Below are 17673 nucleotides of genomic sequence, written 5' to 3'. Positions count from 1 at the left end.
AGACGACATCTTCGATCAGGCTTAGCGGGGTTTCCCGATAACGAAATAAACCGAAATTTATTTCTCTAATAACTCGACATTTATTGTAAATTTGGAAGCGTTTAAAAGTCCAAATTGTTAATTATTTAAATTTGAAAACCTAAATATATTCAGGAATTTTATATATGCAAACGTTCACAAAATTTTACTATGGTAACGTAAAATGCGATACGGATTATAATTCCGTTATATATATATATATTTTAAATTAATGTAAATAGAAATATTAACGTGATAAAATATTAAATTATATTAGATTAATGTAATATAATTTTATTATATTAGATTAATTTAAAAATAATATTTTATAATTGCGTATCACATTTTATTAGATTTCTATGGCGGCTTCCACAAATCGTCTGGCGTTAGCACGATTTTGAATTATTCATTTTACTCAGTATTTATTATCTTTTTAAAAGACGAGTTTGAACTTATCGAATATTTTTTTAGAATTATAAGATGACGGCTACGATTCCGGCAGTTGTCGATAATCACTTGGATGTCGTTCAACATTTTCCTGGTGAGAAATTTTGTATTGTCGCAGCATGTGCATGCTATTTTGTCGTAGATTTATTCGATTTTTTTAAATAGTCACCGTAAATTGAAACGGATAAATTAATGCTTTAACGGATTTTGGTGTGTTAGAAATTATAAAAATTAATAATGTTTTTTTTAAAGTTTAGGTAATATTTTCTAATGGGAAAAAAATAAAGCTAATTGTATGTACTCTACAGTACCTTTCCAGTGTAGTTTTTCTTGATATAAAGGAAAGATAGTAAAACTATAGGAAAAAATTAAATACACCAATGGCAAAATATGTTTAAAGGTTCAGGAAAACGATTTAACTGATGTACTGTACATATTCTGCTTTACAAAAACTATTTTTGGCGGACTCGACAGTTCCAGGCCGTCAAGTGCTTTTCTGCCAAACATTGTTTATGGTGGTGTGCATTTGGTACTTTGACATCGTATTTAGTGGTGTCTTTCGTTCACGCTACCTATTGCTACTCAAACCCCACCGACAATGGCCACTTTTTGTTCCGATGCATACGTCGCTTGTTGTTCAGCAGACATCACTCTTGACGGCTACTGATTGAAATGCCTTTGCTTGGTTACGACCATTGACTCTGCCGAACGCAACCGTTGTGTGTATGGTATGTGATGTCCCAATACTGCAAAAGTATCAATGTGACAATGTATAAAATATGTATGATAATTTTTTTATACTGTACTTTGTTTTATTCTTTATGTGTTGTTTGTTTTACAAAGAAAAACAGAAAATTTTTATTTATTAATTATGTTGAAACCGACTGACATTGTTTAGGGAGTCCTGATACCACAAAAGTACTGATACAAATATCATGAGTGGCTTTAAAGTATTGCTACTGGCAGTATTGGCATTAGGTATTGAAACTGGAAATCTTGCCGGCTGTCGCCGAAACATTTTTTGTAATTGAAAGTTTGCCCACTGGTGGCCGAGCGGTTCCATTCCCCGAACACTGGGAGTCTGGTCACGAGTTTGCACCTTACCCGGACGGGCTGGCTGCTTGGAGTTTTCTGGGTTTTCTCAACATCTGTAACATCCAAAAAAGGTCCGGTTACCATTATGAAGACCTTCCAGAAGGTATCCCCTAGGCAGATCACCTAAGTGTAGCATTCATAATTTAATAAAACTAACAAACAACGTTTTAATTTTAACATAACATGCTTTATTCTAGTTAATTATTATTAACAAATTATTAAAACTACTGATTTCTAATATAAACTAAATGTTACTGATACCGTATTGGTTTGTAAATTGTTTAATTAATAAAAGTATTAAAATGGAACAGATATAACTATAAGTAAAGGTTTCTTACGATAATGAGAATGATGGTCTCGATAAGACGTGATAAAGATTGCTGGTATCGCTATTGGAAGAAGAAATCTTTACTGTGTCAGTTGATTTGAGATTATAATATATTTTCCAGTTTTTAAATAATTGGCAAATTATTTATAAATAGTAGTCTGAACTCTTAAGCATACTGTATATAGATTCTGAAAATGAAATTTGGTATAATAAATTTATTGATTTTTGGTTGATAATATTTACTATATAAATTTATTGATTTTTGGTCGTTAATATTTACTATATAAGTTTGAGTTAATTGACAATAATGTAAGATTTGGTTTTGATTTTGGCTGAAACTGACTTTAAAACCCAAATTTGGTTTTGTTTCGGATTAGGCTGAAAAATCCAATTTTGATTGGATCTTACCTGTCTGAAAAATGTAATGATACCAGATCCAATACCCAAGAAGTATCGATACCTGTATTAGTTCAAAATATCGAGTACGCAAATAATACGCTGTATTGAAGGAAAGTATTGATGTAGTATAAGTATTGGCAGTTTCAGAACTTCCATAGTAATATGAAAAAATTTAGTTCTCCTTTAATTAATGATAAAATTTTCTATATACAGTAAGACCCCACTTAATGCTGATTCGATAAAACGTGGTCTGCTCAAAGCCTAAAAAATGCTCAAAATTTACACTGATTCAAATTAACATGGCATATCATTGATTCGTATATAATATGATTATTCCCAAACATGAACCAATCAGCAAAAGGTGGCAATTCGTTGTAGCACTGAATTTCCCTTAAATCTGTGTTTGTTTTGTGCAATTTTGGAAAAATATGCCATCACAGATGCCATAGGAAATATCGACTTTGCTTGGCAAGAATTAACTGATAAATGCATGAACAGAGTGTGGAAGAAGTTATGGCTGAAGGTATCCAAGAATTCTCAACAAGAGCCTATCACTGTATCATTAGGTTGACCAAATTGTCAACCTAATTGATACACAAGACAGAGATGTAGACAAGCAGGATATTGAAGAGTTACTGCAGGTTTCTGGTGAGAGCCTTACCAATGGTGATCTTCAGGAACTGGCAAAACATGTAGAACTGGAAAATAAAGATTCTGAATACGAAGTACCCAAAGAACTTGCTACAGATTTCTTTAGTAAAAATTTGGTAACAATAACTGAAACCATTGGTCAAATTGTAGCAAATAATTCAGATTTTGAAAGGAGTGCAAAAGCAAAAAGAGGTGTTTTGGATACAATCTTCTGCTACCAACATTTGCTTAAGAAAAGAAAAAAGCGACGAATGAAACTACATGACTTTATCGCAAGAAACAAGAATTTCAGAAAAGTCAGGACCTTCATCACAAAAAATAAACTTTACATTTCTGTGTGCATATGTTTTTGTGTTACTTAACATATATTATTATGCAAATTAATATAAAAATTACTTAAAATTATAGTAAAATTTGTTTATTTTTGGTCGCATATTCTTCTTTCCCTATTTACTGTATGTTAAAATGACATCGTTTAATGCTGTTTCACTTAACGCTTTGTTGTGTAAGAACACATCCTGCATTAAGCAGGGTAATTTGATTATTGTTAACCCGTTCCAGAAAGAAACAGTTTTTGTAGCACGGTTGGAGATGCATGGTTTTTAAGACTGCTGGATTGTTGTTATTGCTATTGTATTTTAAATTAAATAGAATTTAATTTTAAATATATAAACAACATTGCTATCGGCTATAAAGAATATTGCATGTTATTCCCAGCTTGGAGGGCATTGTTTGAAACTTATTATTACTTTTTACATCCCAATGCAACCGTGTGATTGCCAACTTCCAATCAGGCATTATTCTTTTTATATTTTAAATTATAACATTCCATTTCATGTTTCATTCTGAATCTGTTTTTTCTTTTTAATCTGAAGATGGTTGCTTAAGGCAAATGAAAACATTTGTTTTCTTGGCACTTATGGGTTAAGAGGACGCCAGTCGGAAATAGCGTTTTCTCCGAATAATGCAATTTTTTATTTGTCAAATTTAATAAAATTGTTAAATCAAACAATAAATTATAATTTATAAAGATATAACAAAAGTTCACAAACTGTAATAATAAACCACTCGAATATGCAAATTGTTTTGTAGTGTATATGGCAAATAGGCGATATCTATTATCCTAATTGATTTTTTTTTCATTTTTACATCCTTATCAGTAAATTTTCTTCTTTTTAGATTTAAATTTACTAGTCTATTGTTATTTTGATATTTTCATTCAAAATTGCGACTTTGATTGCTATTTCTGACTGGCGTCCTCTTAACCCATAAGTACCGTTTTCTTCCAACATTTTGTCTTACAAGCTGAAGTTTTGGTTTTGTAAGTGATATTTATAACACATGGTACCTTTAGGCTTGCATATGACATTTGCACATTTGAAGTAGATACCATGTGACTGCATAGCCATCCTTTTCATATGCTGTTATCTTTCCTTCTTCTGATTTGTTGCATAAACAATAGGATTCTTGGGAATATAAGCCTTTTAATGATAGATTCGATTGTCTTGTGTGTAATTCTACAAGGTGATCAAAAAATTGCACACATGCACTGTATGTTAGTGATCAATTTTATTTTGTGAGGTTAATATAAGAAAATACAGAAAGTAGTAAAAACAAAGTTTATAATCTGGTCTTTCAGAAAAGTAAAATTAAACCATGTTATTACAACATATGTTTGAAATTGTCTCCTCATTCACAAGTACAAACACAATCTCTTTTTATTATTTTTTGATCCCCCTTGTGAAGCACCTGAAAACTGATACTGGAAATTGCCATTATAATATTCTTTTGTTTATATATTGTGTGTGGATTATTTTTATTCATGGTTCCTTTGAGACACCCCTCAGAAGAAAAACTCTAGGGCTGACAAATGTGGTGATCATGGAGGCCACAGTCCTTTAGAAATAAAACAGTTGCCAAAAAATTCTAGCAGAAACTGCAGAATCCAGATATTTCTGATTAAACCCATCTGCATCACATGCATAAGAGCAATTAGTGAAATAATGTTCAATAATGAAAATCCATTGTTCATGGGAGAAAAAACCATTTCACTTCCTCAGTGAACAAAGCTAATAATTTTATGACTTACACAAAAGTCAGAGTTTTTATTAGTAGTCAGCAATCATTATAGTGCCATCTTTGTGGCAGAAGACATAATAAAAAAAAACCAGTAATGAGTTGTGTAACTTTCCTAGCTGTTAGGAGATTTTATTTAAAAAATAACTTTTATATTATTAATAAAGGAATTATGTGTGATGCCATTTGTTATGAGATTTTNAATTCCATTTGCAGTCCACCATATGCACAATATTGGCAGGTGCCAATTGATGAAGTATCCATTTACTGAGCTTGTAAACTTTCCCAAGACAATGCAAATGTAAACGGACAGTTTCATCACTTACGGAGAACCTTTGTGCTAACATCTGACAAGTTTGAGCAGAATATTCTTCGATTGCAGCCTGTAATTCAACATCATTCTCATGGCGCATCTTTAAGCGACTCATTGCCGGAAGAAAATTTTGTAAACCATCTTTGGGTGGTGTGAGTGCTAACAGAACCTTGTCCAAAAGCCTGGCATATTTTTTGAGCCATTTGCACAGCACTTGTTCCAAGTTTAAACTCATACAACATACAAGCACGAATTACAGAGTTTGGAGTACTCATCTTCAAGTCAATTTTTATAATATTAAGAGATAACCTTTCCACTTCTCTTTATATAAGGTGAGTCAGCATTAAATCTTGATTAACATATTGCTGGAATTTTAGTGTCATCTATTGTGTATTGCGTGTAACATTCTTTAAACTTTGTAGTTTCACAAAAAACGACAGAACTTTTTTGGTTACCTAATAGATAGAAGGAATAACTGTAAATCAATAAAAAAATAATTGAATTTAATTGAATTACTTTTTAGGAACATATTTTTTATGAAATGAAAATTGGTGTTGTAAACTTTTTAAAAATAGTTTTTTTTTTATTTTAGATGGAAAACTAATACTAGGATCTTCGAATTTAACTGGACGATATTGGGGTGGTTCTTTATGGTTATTTAAAAATTCCAATGATGCACCAGATATTGAGAAATGTCTTGCCGGTGTTGAAACTGAAGCTGGAATTTCTGATGCTGCAGTATTAGGAAAAGATAAAATTATTATTGGATTAGATTCAGGTAAGATATAAGTTTTAAGATTAAGTTCATCTTCAGTAATTCTTATTAACTATAAGATAAAACATGAACAATCACAAAATTTGAAAAGTTGACAATAATAAATACAATCAACTCAATAGTTACTTCAAATATCAAATGAACAGTGGATTCTTTTATTAGGCTACTTAATAGCCTGATAATTACAGTGGTGCCTTGTATAACGTACTTAATCCGTTCCAGGTGCACGTCCGTTAAGTGAAAAGTCCGTTACACGAAATGCATTTTCCCATAGAAATACATGTTAAAACATAGTTTGTTCCACAGCATAAAATAACCGTACTGTACCATAAAAAAAAGAAAGAATGAAAATGGAGCAGTCACTAATTATGCCGGTTAGTCAGATGTTGTGAGGAGGAGGTGGAGGAACACTTTCTTCACACATTCATACAAACACAGACTTTTTACACATTGCAGCAGGTCTCTTTTTACTGGTTTTTAATCAGAGTCCGATTCAGGAGAGGCTACCAGAGCTTTCAGGATCAACTCCTCTTGTTCCATCCTTTGTTTTTTGGCAGCTGGCTTCTTGAAAAACATGTCCAAGGTGGTCTGTTTTTCTCTCTTCTTCAACACATGTCAGAAATGACGGGCAAGGGTGTCATTGTAGGGATCATTGATCCTGTTGGCCTCAGCTCTGTTTGGATAATGAGTGTTGGTAAACTATTGAACTTCTCCCCATTTGACAAGGAAGTTTTTGTCAACTTTCACTCCTTCTGATGATTTCTTGCTTTGTTTCAATTGAAATCGCCTTTCTGTGTTTTTAGAAGCCATGATTTGCACAACACTTGAATAAATGTAAATACCTTGCACTGAGGTGATTTGCACTGTATGTAATAAACAAGGGAGCAAGCCGAATCCCAACGGGAGCTCTGTACTTNTAGTCTATTGTTATTTTGATATTTTCATTCAAAATAGCGACTTTGATTGCTATTTCTGACTGGCGTCCTCTTAACCCATAAGTACCGTTTTCTTCCAACATTTTGTCTTACAAGCTGAAGTTTTGGTTTTGTAAGTGATATTTATAACACATGGTACCTTTAGGCTTGCATATGACATTTGCACATTTGAAGTAGATACCATGTGACTGCATATCCATCCTTTTCATATGCTGTTATCTTTCCTTCTTCTGATTTGTTGCATAAACAATAGGATTCTTGGGAATATAAGCCTTTTAATGATAGATTCGATTGTCTTGTGTGTAATTCTACAAGGTGATCAAAAAATTGCACACATGCACTGTATGTTAGTGATCAATTTTATTTTGTGAGGTTAATATAAGAAAATACAGAAAGTAGTAAAAACAAAGTTTATAATCTGGTCTTTCAGAAAAGTAAAATTAAACCATGTTATTACAACATATGTTTGAAATTGTCTCCTCATTCACAAGTACAAACACAATCTCTTTTTATTATTTTTTGATCCCCCTTGTGAAGCACCTGAAAACTGATACTGGAAATTGCCATTATAATATTCTTTTGTTTATATATTGTGTGTGGATTATTTTTATTCATGGTTCCTTTGAGACACCCCTCAGAAGAAAAACTCTAGGGCTGACAAATGTGGTGATCATGGAGGCCACAGTCCTTTAGAAATAAAACAGTTGCCAAAAAATTCTAGCAGAAACTGCAGAATCCAGATATTTCTGATTAAACCCATCTGCATCACATGCATAAGAGCAATTAGTGAAATAATGTTCAATAATGAAAATCCATTGTTCATGGGAGAAAAAACCATTTCACTTCCTCAGTGAACAAAGCTAATAATTTTATGACTTACACAAAAGTCAGAGTTTTTATTAGTAGTCAGCAATCATTATAGTGCCATCTTTGTGGCAGAAGACATAATAAAAAAAATCCAGTAATGAGTTGTGTAACTTTCCTAGCTGTTAGGAGATTTTATTTAAAAAATAACTTTTATATTATTAAAAATTATAATGTTTTCTCCAGTTTTTAAATAATTGGCAAATTATTTATAAATAGTAGTCTGAACTCTTAAGCATACTGTATATAGATTCTGAAAATGAAATTTGGTATAATAAATTTATTGATTTTTGGTTGATAATATTTACTATATAAATTTATTGATTTTTGGTCGTTAATATTTACTATATAAGTTTGAGTTAATTGACAATAATGTAAGATTTGGTTTTGATTTTGGCTGAAACTGACTTTAAAACCCAAATTTGGTTTTGTTTCGGATTAGGCTGAAAAATCCAATTTTGATTGGATCTTACCTGTCTGAAAAATGTAATGATACCAGATCCAATACCCAAGAAGTATCGATACCTGTATTAGTTCAAAATATCGAGTACGCAAATAATACGCTGTATTGAAGGAAAGTATTGATGTAGTATAAGTATTGGCAGTTTCAGAACTTCCATAGTAATATGAAAAAATTTAGTTCTCCTTTAATTAATGATAAAATTTTCTATATACAGTAAGACCCCACTTAATGCTGATTCGATAAAACGTGGTCTGCTCAAAGCCTAAAAAATGCTCAAAATTTACACTGATTCAAATTAACATGGCATATCATTGATTCGTATATAATATGATTATTCCCAAACATGAACCAATCAGCAAAAGGTGGCAATTCGTTGTAGCACTGAATTTCCCTTAAATCTGTGTTTGTTTTGTGCAATTTTGGAAAAATATGCCATCACAGATGCCATAGGAAATATCGACTTTGCTTGGCAAGAATTAACTGATAAATGCATGAACAGAGTGTGGAAGAAGTTATGGCTGAAGGTATCCAAGAATTCTCAACAAGAGCCTATCACTGTATCATTAGGTTGACCAAATTGTCAACCTAATTGATACACAAGACAGAGATGTAGACAAGCAGGATATTGAAGAGTTACTGCAGGTTTCTGGTGAGAGCCTTACCAATGGTGATCTTCAGGAACTGGCAAAACATGTAGAACTGGAAAATAAAGATTCTGAATACGAAGTACCCAAAGAACTTGCTACAGATTTCTTTAGTAAAAATTTGGTAACAATAACTGAAACCATTGGTCAAATTGTAGCAAATAATTCAGATTTTGAAAGGAGTGCAAAAGCAAAAAGAGGTGTTTTGGATACAATCTTCTGCTACCAACATTTGCTTAAGAAAAGAAAAAAGCGACGAATGAAACTACATGACTTTATCGCAAGAAACAAGAATTTCAGAAAAGTCAGGACCTTCATCACAAAAAATAAACTTTACATTTCTGTGTGCATATGTTTTTGTGTTACTTAACATATATTATTATGCAAATTAATATAAAAATTACTTAAAATTATAGTAAAATTTGTTTATTTTTGGTCGCATATTCTTCTTTCCCTATTTACTGTATGTTAAAATGACATCGTTTAATGCTGTTTCACTTAACGCTTTGTTGTGTAAGAACACATCCTGCATTAAGCAGGGTAATTTGATTATTGTTAACCCGTTCCAGAAAGAAACAGTTTTTGTAGCACGGTTGGAGATGCATGGTTTTTAAGACTGCTGGATTGTTGTTATTGCTATTGTATTTTAAATTAAATAGAATTTAATTTTAAATATATAAACAACATTGCTATCGGCTATAAAGAATATTGCATGTTATTCCCAGCTTGGAGGGCATTGTTTGAAACTTATTATTACTTTTTACATCCCAATGCAACCGTGTGATTGCCAACTTCCAATCAGGCATTATTCTTTTTATATTTTAAATTATAACATTCCATTTCATGTTTCATTCTGAATCTGTTTTTTCTTTTTAATCTGAAGATGGTTGCTTAAGGCAAATGAAAACATTTGTTTTCTTGGCACTTATGGGTTAAGAGGACGCCAGTCGGAAATAGCGTTTTCTCCGAATAATGCAATTTTTTATTTGTCAAATTTAATAAAATTGTTAAATCAAACAATAAATTATAATTTATAAAGATATAACAAAAGTTCACAAACTGTAATAATAAACCACTCGAATATGCAAATTGNCTCAATCCACGGATGGTGTGATATGGTTATATCTAAATTAGTTAATTAATTAATTAGTCTGAAAGTGAAGATCAGACAGAGATCTGGGTAACATAACCTGCAATGCATCTGCAAAAATAAGCAAGAATTGCAAATTTGAGTCTTACTCCAGAACAAACTTTTCTAAATATTTTAAAATTAAATTTAACAAGGACTGCTGGTCTTACTACCTACCACTTGCCAGATTACTTAATAATTCTTTAACTTTAATAGCCTGAGAAAGGCATTCAGCTGTTCATTTGATATTTGAAGTCAACAGTACAGTAGACCCCCCCCTATAACACGGTAGATACATTCCATGTTTTATGAAATTTATGTTGTATGAGTCCTTAAATACATGAGCCAATCACAGCCCGGCATGTATGCAGTTTATGGACTACAGCTGTTTGAAAGGTTTTCTTCCATAAAATTAATCGATTCTAAATTAATTTGACTCAACATTTCCAAAACACGTATAATTTTTTGGGAATAATCCATATAAACTATGCTATAAACAAAAAATTGTAGGATTACTTACTGAGTGTGCATCGTTTGACGACGCCATTGCTTAAGCTTGTTTTCGTCGCAGAGCGGCACATCGAACGGCAGGCGCATGTTTCCCTATTTTTCTGCGAAAAATTTGCTGAACTTTGGAGACATCATTAATATAAATATAATTTTTATGGGCATTAAATAATAAATGGTTTTTAGTAGGTCTGCTGCTTGTTTAAACTCAACGGTTTGTGCAATATTTGCTATTGGTCTAGATTCGACCAATCCTTTCGTGACACGAGTCAGCGATGATGTTTTACCATATCATACAAGTCTCTTTTAGCATGTTTATAGAAATACGATCACAATTTTTTTGCTGTTATATATGAATCTGTATTATATGAACCCATTTTATAGGGGCATCTACTGTAATTTAAACTTGTTCTTAATCATTTCTGAAGATGAGCCTATAGGCTTAAGAAAAGTGTAAAACATTTATTATATCTGAAAATTTCATTAAAATATTTCTGTTAATTTTTTATTCTTGATGTGTATTTAAATTTTCCTATTGAAATGTAGATTAAATTCATTAATGTGGACTGTAAGTATACTGAAAACAATAATTTAATTGTTTAAGAAAAAAATGTAGAAATTTCTCATTACTTTATTTGTTTATAAATTTGTGATAGTTTTTTAATTTAAAGCTTGTTAATATAATTTTGTTACTTAACATGTTATGGTTGTATTATAGAATGATTGGAATATGCTTTTCTTGAGAATACTCTATATTTTGTTAATTTATGTTCTGTAAATGACAAAAATTTAACAATAATTTTAAAAATCTTAAGAGAAGGTATTTATCTTTATATAAATGTACTATAAACCTTTTGATTAGTGTCAATAACACACAAACATTGCATGAACATTTTCAGGCTCCTCAGGAGTACTGCTTCAGGTGAATCTTGCTGTGTTGTTGATGAAACACAATTTCAAACATAAAGATTTGAATGTTCATTAAATAACGAATAACATCCAACATTTGTTAAAAAAACAAACGAATTTAGAACAAATAGAAGTCTTTGGAGCGTCTGCCTTAACATTACGAAAAGTATAGAACAAAATGCCAAATGTCAGTACAGGCATGTGCAAGAGCTCTTACAAGAACTATAGAGCCAGTATGTAAAAGGCTTGCCAAGTTGCCAAGAGAGAAAGCTCTTCCTTATGATTCATTCATTTGGTGTTTATATTTGTTTTAAAAATTTCTAAAGCTTCTAAATATCTAAGCCATTCGGTGTGTTGCATTGTTACTAGATGCTAGTCTTTTGTAAATGTCTTCTATATCTCGGTCTGTAGCATATATTGACAGGATTGTAGAGGCATGCTCTTGCAACCTTTTAACTACTGGTCTTTTTGTAGAGACTATTTACATGGGCTTTCTATCAAATCTACTTTCTTTTAGAGGCAAACAGTACAATCCTGGAAGCTTATGGGGTGGGTGGGTCCTGTGCATTTTTGAGGAGAGCAAAAATGGTGTGACATCTCTTATAAGTAATATTGATGGCCCCTTTTTTGGTTATCATATGAAATATTGACCTCAGGAGGGGGTGGAAGGTTTTTTTATCTCATTTATCATGATATTATCTAACTGTCTATCATATCAAAATTAATTCAAACATTTTTAGATGTATACAAAGTACAGCTTAACTAAGAACTAGTCTAACAAATATGCTAATAACTGACAGGGTGTCCACCATGAACCTAACACATTTGAAACTGTTGTAAAAAATTACTGCTCAGGAAGAATGTAAAGTAATGCACATTTTATGATGAAAAACTCAAAAAGTTTTATTAAAAAAATCAGTGAACCTCTATATGAGCTCCTTTTGTTGACATAGAACATTGAGTCTATACTCCTTTTCCTGCCAGGTTCTTTCAAGCATATCGGGCATGACGGCAGCAACAGCATCATGAATGTGCACGCAAAAATGTTGAAGGTCACAAATTTTGACACTGATGTAAACCTTGTCTTTGACAAATCCCCAAAAGAAAAAGTCTAAGTCCAATCCAACAACCGGGAAACTATGCCCAGATTGCCATCGCCGTGTGATTTTAACATGGTTCCCTTCATCAAGAAGTGTTGTTTTCATAACTTGAGTGTGTTCCTCAAGGGTGGCACCTTACCAAACACATGACAAAAGTTCTGTTGCACTAGAATCACAGAATTTGTCTCAGCGTCCCACCACACAGCTTGCGCCCACTCTTGTGGAGAAGCCATTTTGCGTTTGACTGCTGCCACACCACCTACAGTCACTTTGGTGGGTTTTCAAAATTACCTATACAACTTTCACAGTTTCTCTGCCTAATAGAAAGCACAACATCTGATTACTGCCTTACACTTTGATATGGCAGTCAAAACAAATGTGTCAGGTTCATGGTGGACACCCTGTATATTGTTTACATTTAATTATCTTAAACTTGTCATTTTAAAATAACATTTTACATAATTATTACCATCTTCAGATATTTCATAACAAACATTGAATTTTACCAATAGATCTTTTGATAGAATAAAAAACAAATTTTTTCAGGTGATAATGTGAGATTGATAAATTGAAAATCCAGATTTATGAAAGATTCGTTAGTTGGCTGAAATTTTTTATGCATTTTAGACAAGCCTCATCATCAATTCTGAGTACATTCATAAAGTTGAATGAATTAAGTGTGCTACTAATGAGTTGGTCATAAAGTACAAATTTTGCTTAATGTGTATACTTGATGTTGGTGGTGTTTCAAACAAAACTGTATCAAAATTCATAAAGGAGAGAGTTAGTTTATTTTGTGAAGAAAATGGTGCCTAGCAATATTAATGTTTCTAAATCTACTTGAGTGTTTTAACTGTAGATTAAAAGGTGAAATGATACAAATAACTGTCTTGTCTGAATTAATCTAACTTGTAAAAAAAATATTTCATAATTCAACGATCGCCTAAACATTTGGACTATAATATGGCTATAATCAAATAATTTATACACACAAATTTGGTACTAGAGGTAAACATTAGGTGCTATCTCTTATCTAAATTAATAACTATAATTTTAATAATTTAATAAATAATTTAGAACCTTCTGGAAGAAAATAACTGACCCGGGGCAGGGCTTGAACCCACAGCCTCTGCTTGCCATGTGGTACGCTACTAATTGCGCCATCTGGACTCCAAGTCAGCCTTTGCTTCCAGAAGTATTTAAATTTCGATATAACCTTTCAGCAAAGGCTGCGGGTTCAAGCCCTGCCCCAAGTCAGTTATTTTCTTCCAGAAGGTTCTAAATTATTTATTAATTAAATTATTAAAATTATAATTATTAATTTAGATAAGAGATGGTGCCTAATGCTTACCTCTAGTACCAAATTTATTTGGATAAATTTTTTGATTATAGCCTTATAATAGCCCGAATATTTAGGCAATTGTTGGATTATTAGGTTAACTCATCAGGCTTTGAGATGTGTATTATAAAATACTAGCTGTACCCAGCTATGTGTTGCTGTAGCTCAAAATGTATCTATTATAGATGTATAACACTCCCCACGGAGGGAATTTCAAAAAATCCCTTCTTAGTGTACATTCTCTTGACATACCTTATTAAAACGGAATCAAAAACACAAAAAACCGCATCTAAAATAGTATAATAGAAGCTGAGTTCTTCACGGTAAGCTTTAATTTTGTCTCTCTCCCCCGTGGGGGGAATTTCAACATCTATATAATATACAAGTTTGGATACATAGTATAGATTTCAGGTAAAATGACATTAGCAGCATTCATAAGTTCAATTTTAGAAACAGCCATTTTATTGTAAGCTAATTGGTCAGAATGTTTAACAAAAGTGAGAATAATGATGATGTCATTCTCATTTAACTTGCTTGACTTTGTGAACATACCCTCTGAAAAGAATTTCCATTTATGGATTGTGTGCCATTTATTAGGAAAAAGTTTTTAGTCTTATATTTCTTTGAAGATGTTGCTGAAATATCTCCCAATTATTTATATCTTGAATTATTTAAAAGTATATTGAAATTATATCTTAATGAATTACTGCTTATTCAGTTTCCCACTATTTTTAACAGAATGTTATGCCATTTTTTTAATGTATCATTCAATGAGTAATTGAATGACTAACTCATTTGTAAAAGAGAGAAGCCTAGTAGAGTAGCTACAAGATCTCCTTATTTTGAACTATTTTCTGTGGGAAATGTTTTATATCTAAAAGTGAATTATTAATGAATTATATAAATTGAAAGTATGTAGATTGAAATCAATACTGCATTCACTTTCTAATATCACTTAAATACTCCAATTATCAAAATTCAACAGTTTCAATTATACTAAATTCTTTTGTATATATTATTCACCCAATTGTTGGTTTTTTTAAGATTAATGGCAAATGCATTGAGTTGTTTTTTGCGTGTTGCCTTTTTTTTATTTTAGAGCACTGTTTAGATATGTTTTCTTATTTAGAAATTAATTTATTAGTGTTTTATTAACAAGAAAAATTTGCATCTTTCTATAAACAGTTAAAACATTGTTTTTAGTATGTTATGTCATTTGATTTTTTTCCTTAAATACAGTAAATGCTTGCTTACATTGTTAATTTTATGTTCAATTGTTTGGTTTGTTTCTTATCATACTGTTTATTGTTATATTATATTTAAGTACTTTGCATGAATAATTTGTTATTAACTAAATTTAATTTTGTAGGTTCTGTAGAATTAATTAGTTTGAAATCTGATCCAGTCATTCTCAGTAATGAGTTTTATTCATGTGAGCATGATCATGTTATTAGTTCTATAAGTGTGTCTTCTAATGACTTGTTCTGCATAAGTTCCAGTTTTGATGGATGGTAAGTATAATTTTTTCTGATTAAGAAAATTATTTAAAATATTTGGGTTTAGATTCAAATAAAAATATTATTAAAAAATTTATGATAAATTTCATTTTACATTTATTTTCATATTTTTTAATAAATTTATTTCTGATATTTCTTTATTTTAGTGTGAAAACTTTAAATATATTCAATGCAGGTTAAAAAAATGTATTTTTGAGAATTTAATACCTAAAATAAAATGCAAGATAGTATAATAGTATTTATATAAATTTAAATATTTTGTGTAATGCATGTGGTATGACACTTATATAGGAGAGAACAATAGGTACAATAAGCATCCTAGCTATCCTCCATAGTTGCCTTCTTTCCTGGGCAAGTTCTGTGTAAAGCATGTTTTGTATATTGTGAGTGTTTGGAATGGAAATGGATATGTCTATAATGAATGTGATTTTATTGTGTTTATCAATGAGTGTGATGTCTTGTCTTTTGTGATAAATTGTTTTATCTGATTATCACTTTGTCATAGTACATTTTGTGCATGTTGTTTTTCAATACTGTCTGTGGATTCGTAGTATAGTTTGTGGATGTCTAATAATTTGTGTTTGTTTGCAAGCAATTGGTATATTATATTTGCTACTTGATTATTTCTATGTAAATAATTGTCTATGCCAGGAGCTTGCAAACATGTATGGTTTCTGGCATGATGTGACATTTTTGCATATGTCATTTGTGAGTGTTGTATCTTTGAGTGACCTGACCCTGTATGGCAATCATAAGCCCTTCCATCTCCCCAAAGAGACATTCTTGAGCTAGCCAACTGTTTGACACAGTTTTGTCAACAAAATCCTGGAACAGGTCATAGGGATGACTGCCATGGAGTGCCTTTTGAATTCACAATTGCTTAATGGTGTGAGTGCAAGTTTAATGGTGTGTTATTTGAGTCTGCTAGAGTTACTGCTTTAAGTAACTGTGATATTTCTTGTTTTTTGCAGAAAAACTCTCACAGTGTCTGTATTTGTTTGTAGTGAAGGTTAACTATGTCAATCAGGCCACATCCACCATCTGTACATGGAAGGGTTAATCTTTTTATGACAGATTTAGGATGATGTTTATGCTTAGTAAATGTTGTTCTTGTTTTCCTTTGGAGTTGCTCGAGATCTGTGTTCATTGTATAACTCCAAAAGAATAAGTGAATACTGGGATGACGCATGCTTTGCATTTAACTATGTTCTGAGAATAGCATTTAACCTACCTTGGCATTCTTTAATTAATCTTTGCTTTATTTGTGTATGTTCTGTTAGTTTAGCTTGTTGGAATCCTAAATACTTGTAGAACTTGCCCTCTTCCATGGATTCAATAATGTCCCCATTTCCAAGTGCAAAATCATCTTTCTTCAGGATTCCTTTTTCTATGTGAAGTGTTTTGCATTTGTCTAGGCCAAACTCCATTTGTATGTCCTTGGTATATGAATGTGTGATTTGTAGGAGTTGATGAAGTTGTTTTTGTGTGGATGCATAAAGTTTTATGTCATCCATGCACGGTACATGAGATGAGACAATGTAAACTGTGTTGGTTTTTCATGTTTGATATTGTAACCATATTATGTGTTGTTTAATATGTTAGATAATGAGTTCAGGGATAAGCAGAACCAGAGAGAATTCAACGAATCTCCTTGAAAAATTCCTTGCCTAATGAATATTTGGTTTGTTTGTATGGAATTGTTACTAACCTTGAGATGCAGTGTTGTTCTCCAGTGCTGCATAGTGTTTTGGAAGAATGCAATGAGTGATGGATGTATTTTGTACATGTGTAGAATATGTAGCAACCAACTGTGTGTTTTTGTGTAGTCTATATATACAATGACCATATTTTTTGGGAGAAAATAAAGGACATATCGAAGAAAGTCAAAAAATACCTTATAAAATTCATAAGTTTATAACATTTATTACGAAAATAGTAGCATACAACAATGCATACATTAAAATTTTAAACAATCTGAATTATTACACATACACACATTGTAAAAATTTAAATAACATTAATTTTGATACTTTTCAGTAGAATTAATTTTTTTTTATAGTGCCGTCTCATGCTTTAAAGTCATAAAATTCCATACAGTTCATTTGAAAGTTGTATTTGATGGAAATACATGCTTCTAATGTGCTTACTTTTAAATCAGTTTTTT

The 17673-nt window shown here is 31.4% G+C and overlaps 1 protein-coding gene across 1 annotated transcript in view; it reads left to right on the top strand.

Annotated features, from left to right (window-relative positions):
• Positions 1-409: 409 nt before the first annotated feature.
• The window catches only part of LOC111636971 (methylosome protein 50-like), a 45019-nt gene continuing 27755 nt past the window's right edge, over positions 410-17673 (top strand). Inside the window, exons 1-3 of the mRNA XM_023382359.1 lie at positions 410-559; positions 5920-6105; positions 15362-15503. Of these exons, the coding sequence (XP_023238127.1) occupies positions 499-559; positions 5920-6105; positions 15362-15503 (389 nt within the window). The 5' untranslated portion in view covers positions 410-498. The remainder of the gene's footprint in view (positions 560-5919; positions 6106-15361; positions 15504-17673) is intronic.

This window comes from Centruroides sculpturatus, unplaced genomic scaffold, assembly GCF_000671375.1.
Source record: "Centruroides sculpturatus isolate CEXI.00-Female unplaced genomic scaffold, Cexi_2.0 scaffold610, whole genome shotgun sequence".
Lineage (NCBI taxonomy): Eukaryota > Metazoa > Arthropoda > Arachnida > Scorpiones > Buthidae > Centruroides > Centruroides sculpturatus.
The sequence above is the reverse complement of the archived record's forward strand: the minus strand, read 5'-3'. Positions and strand labels throughout refer to the sequence as shown.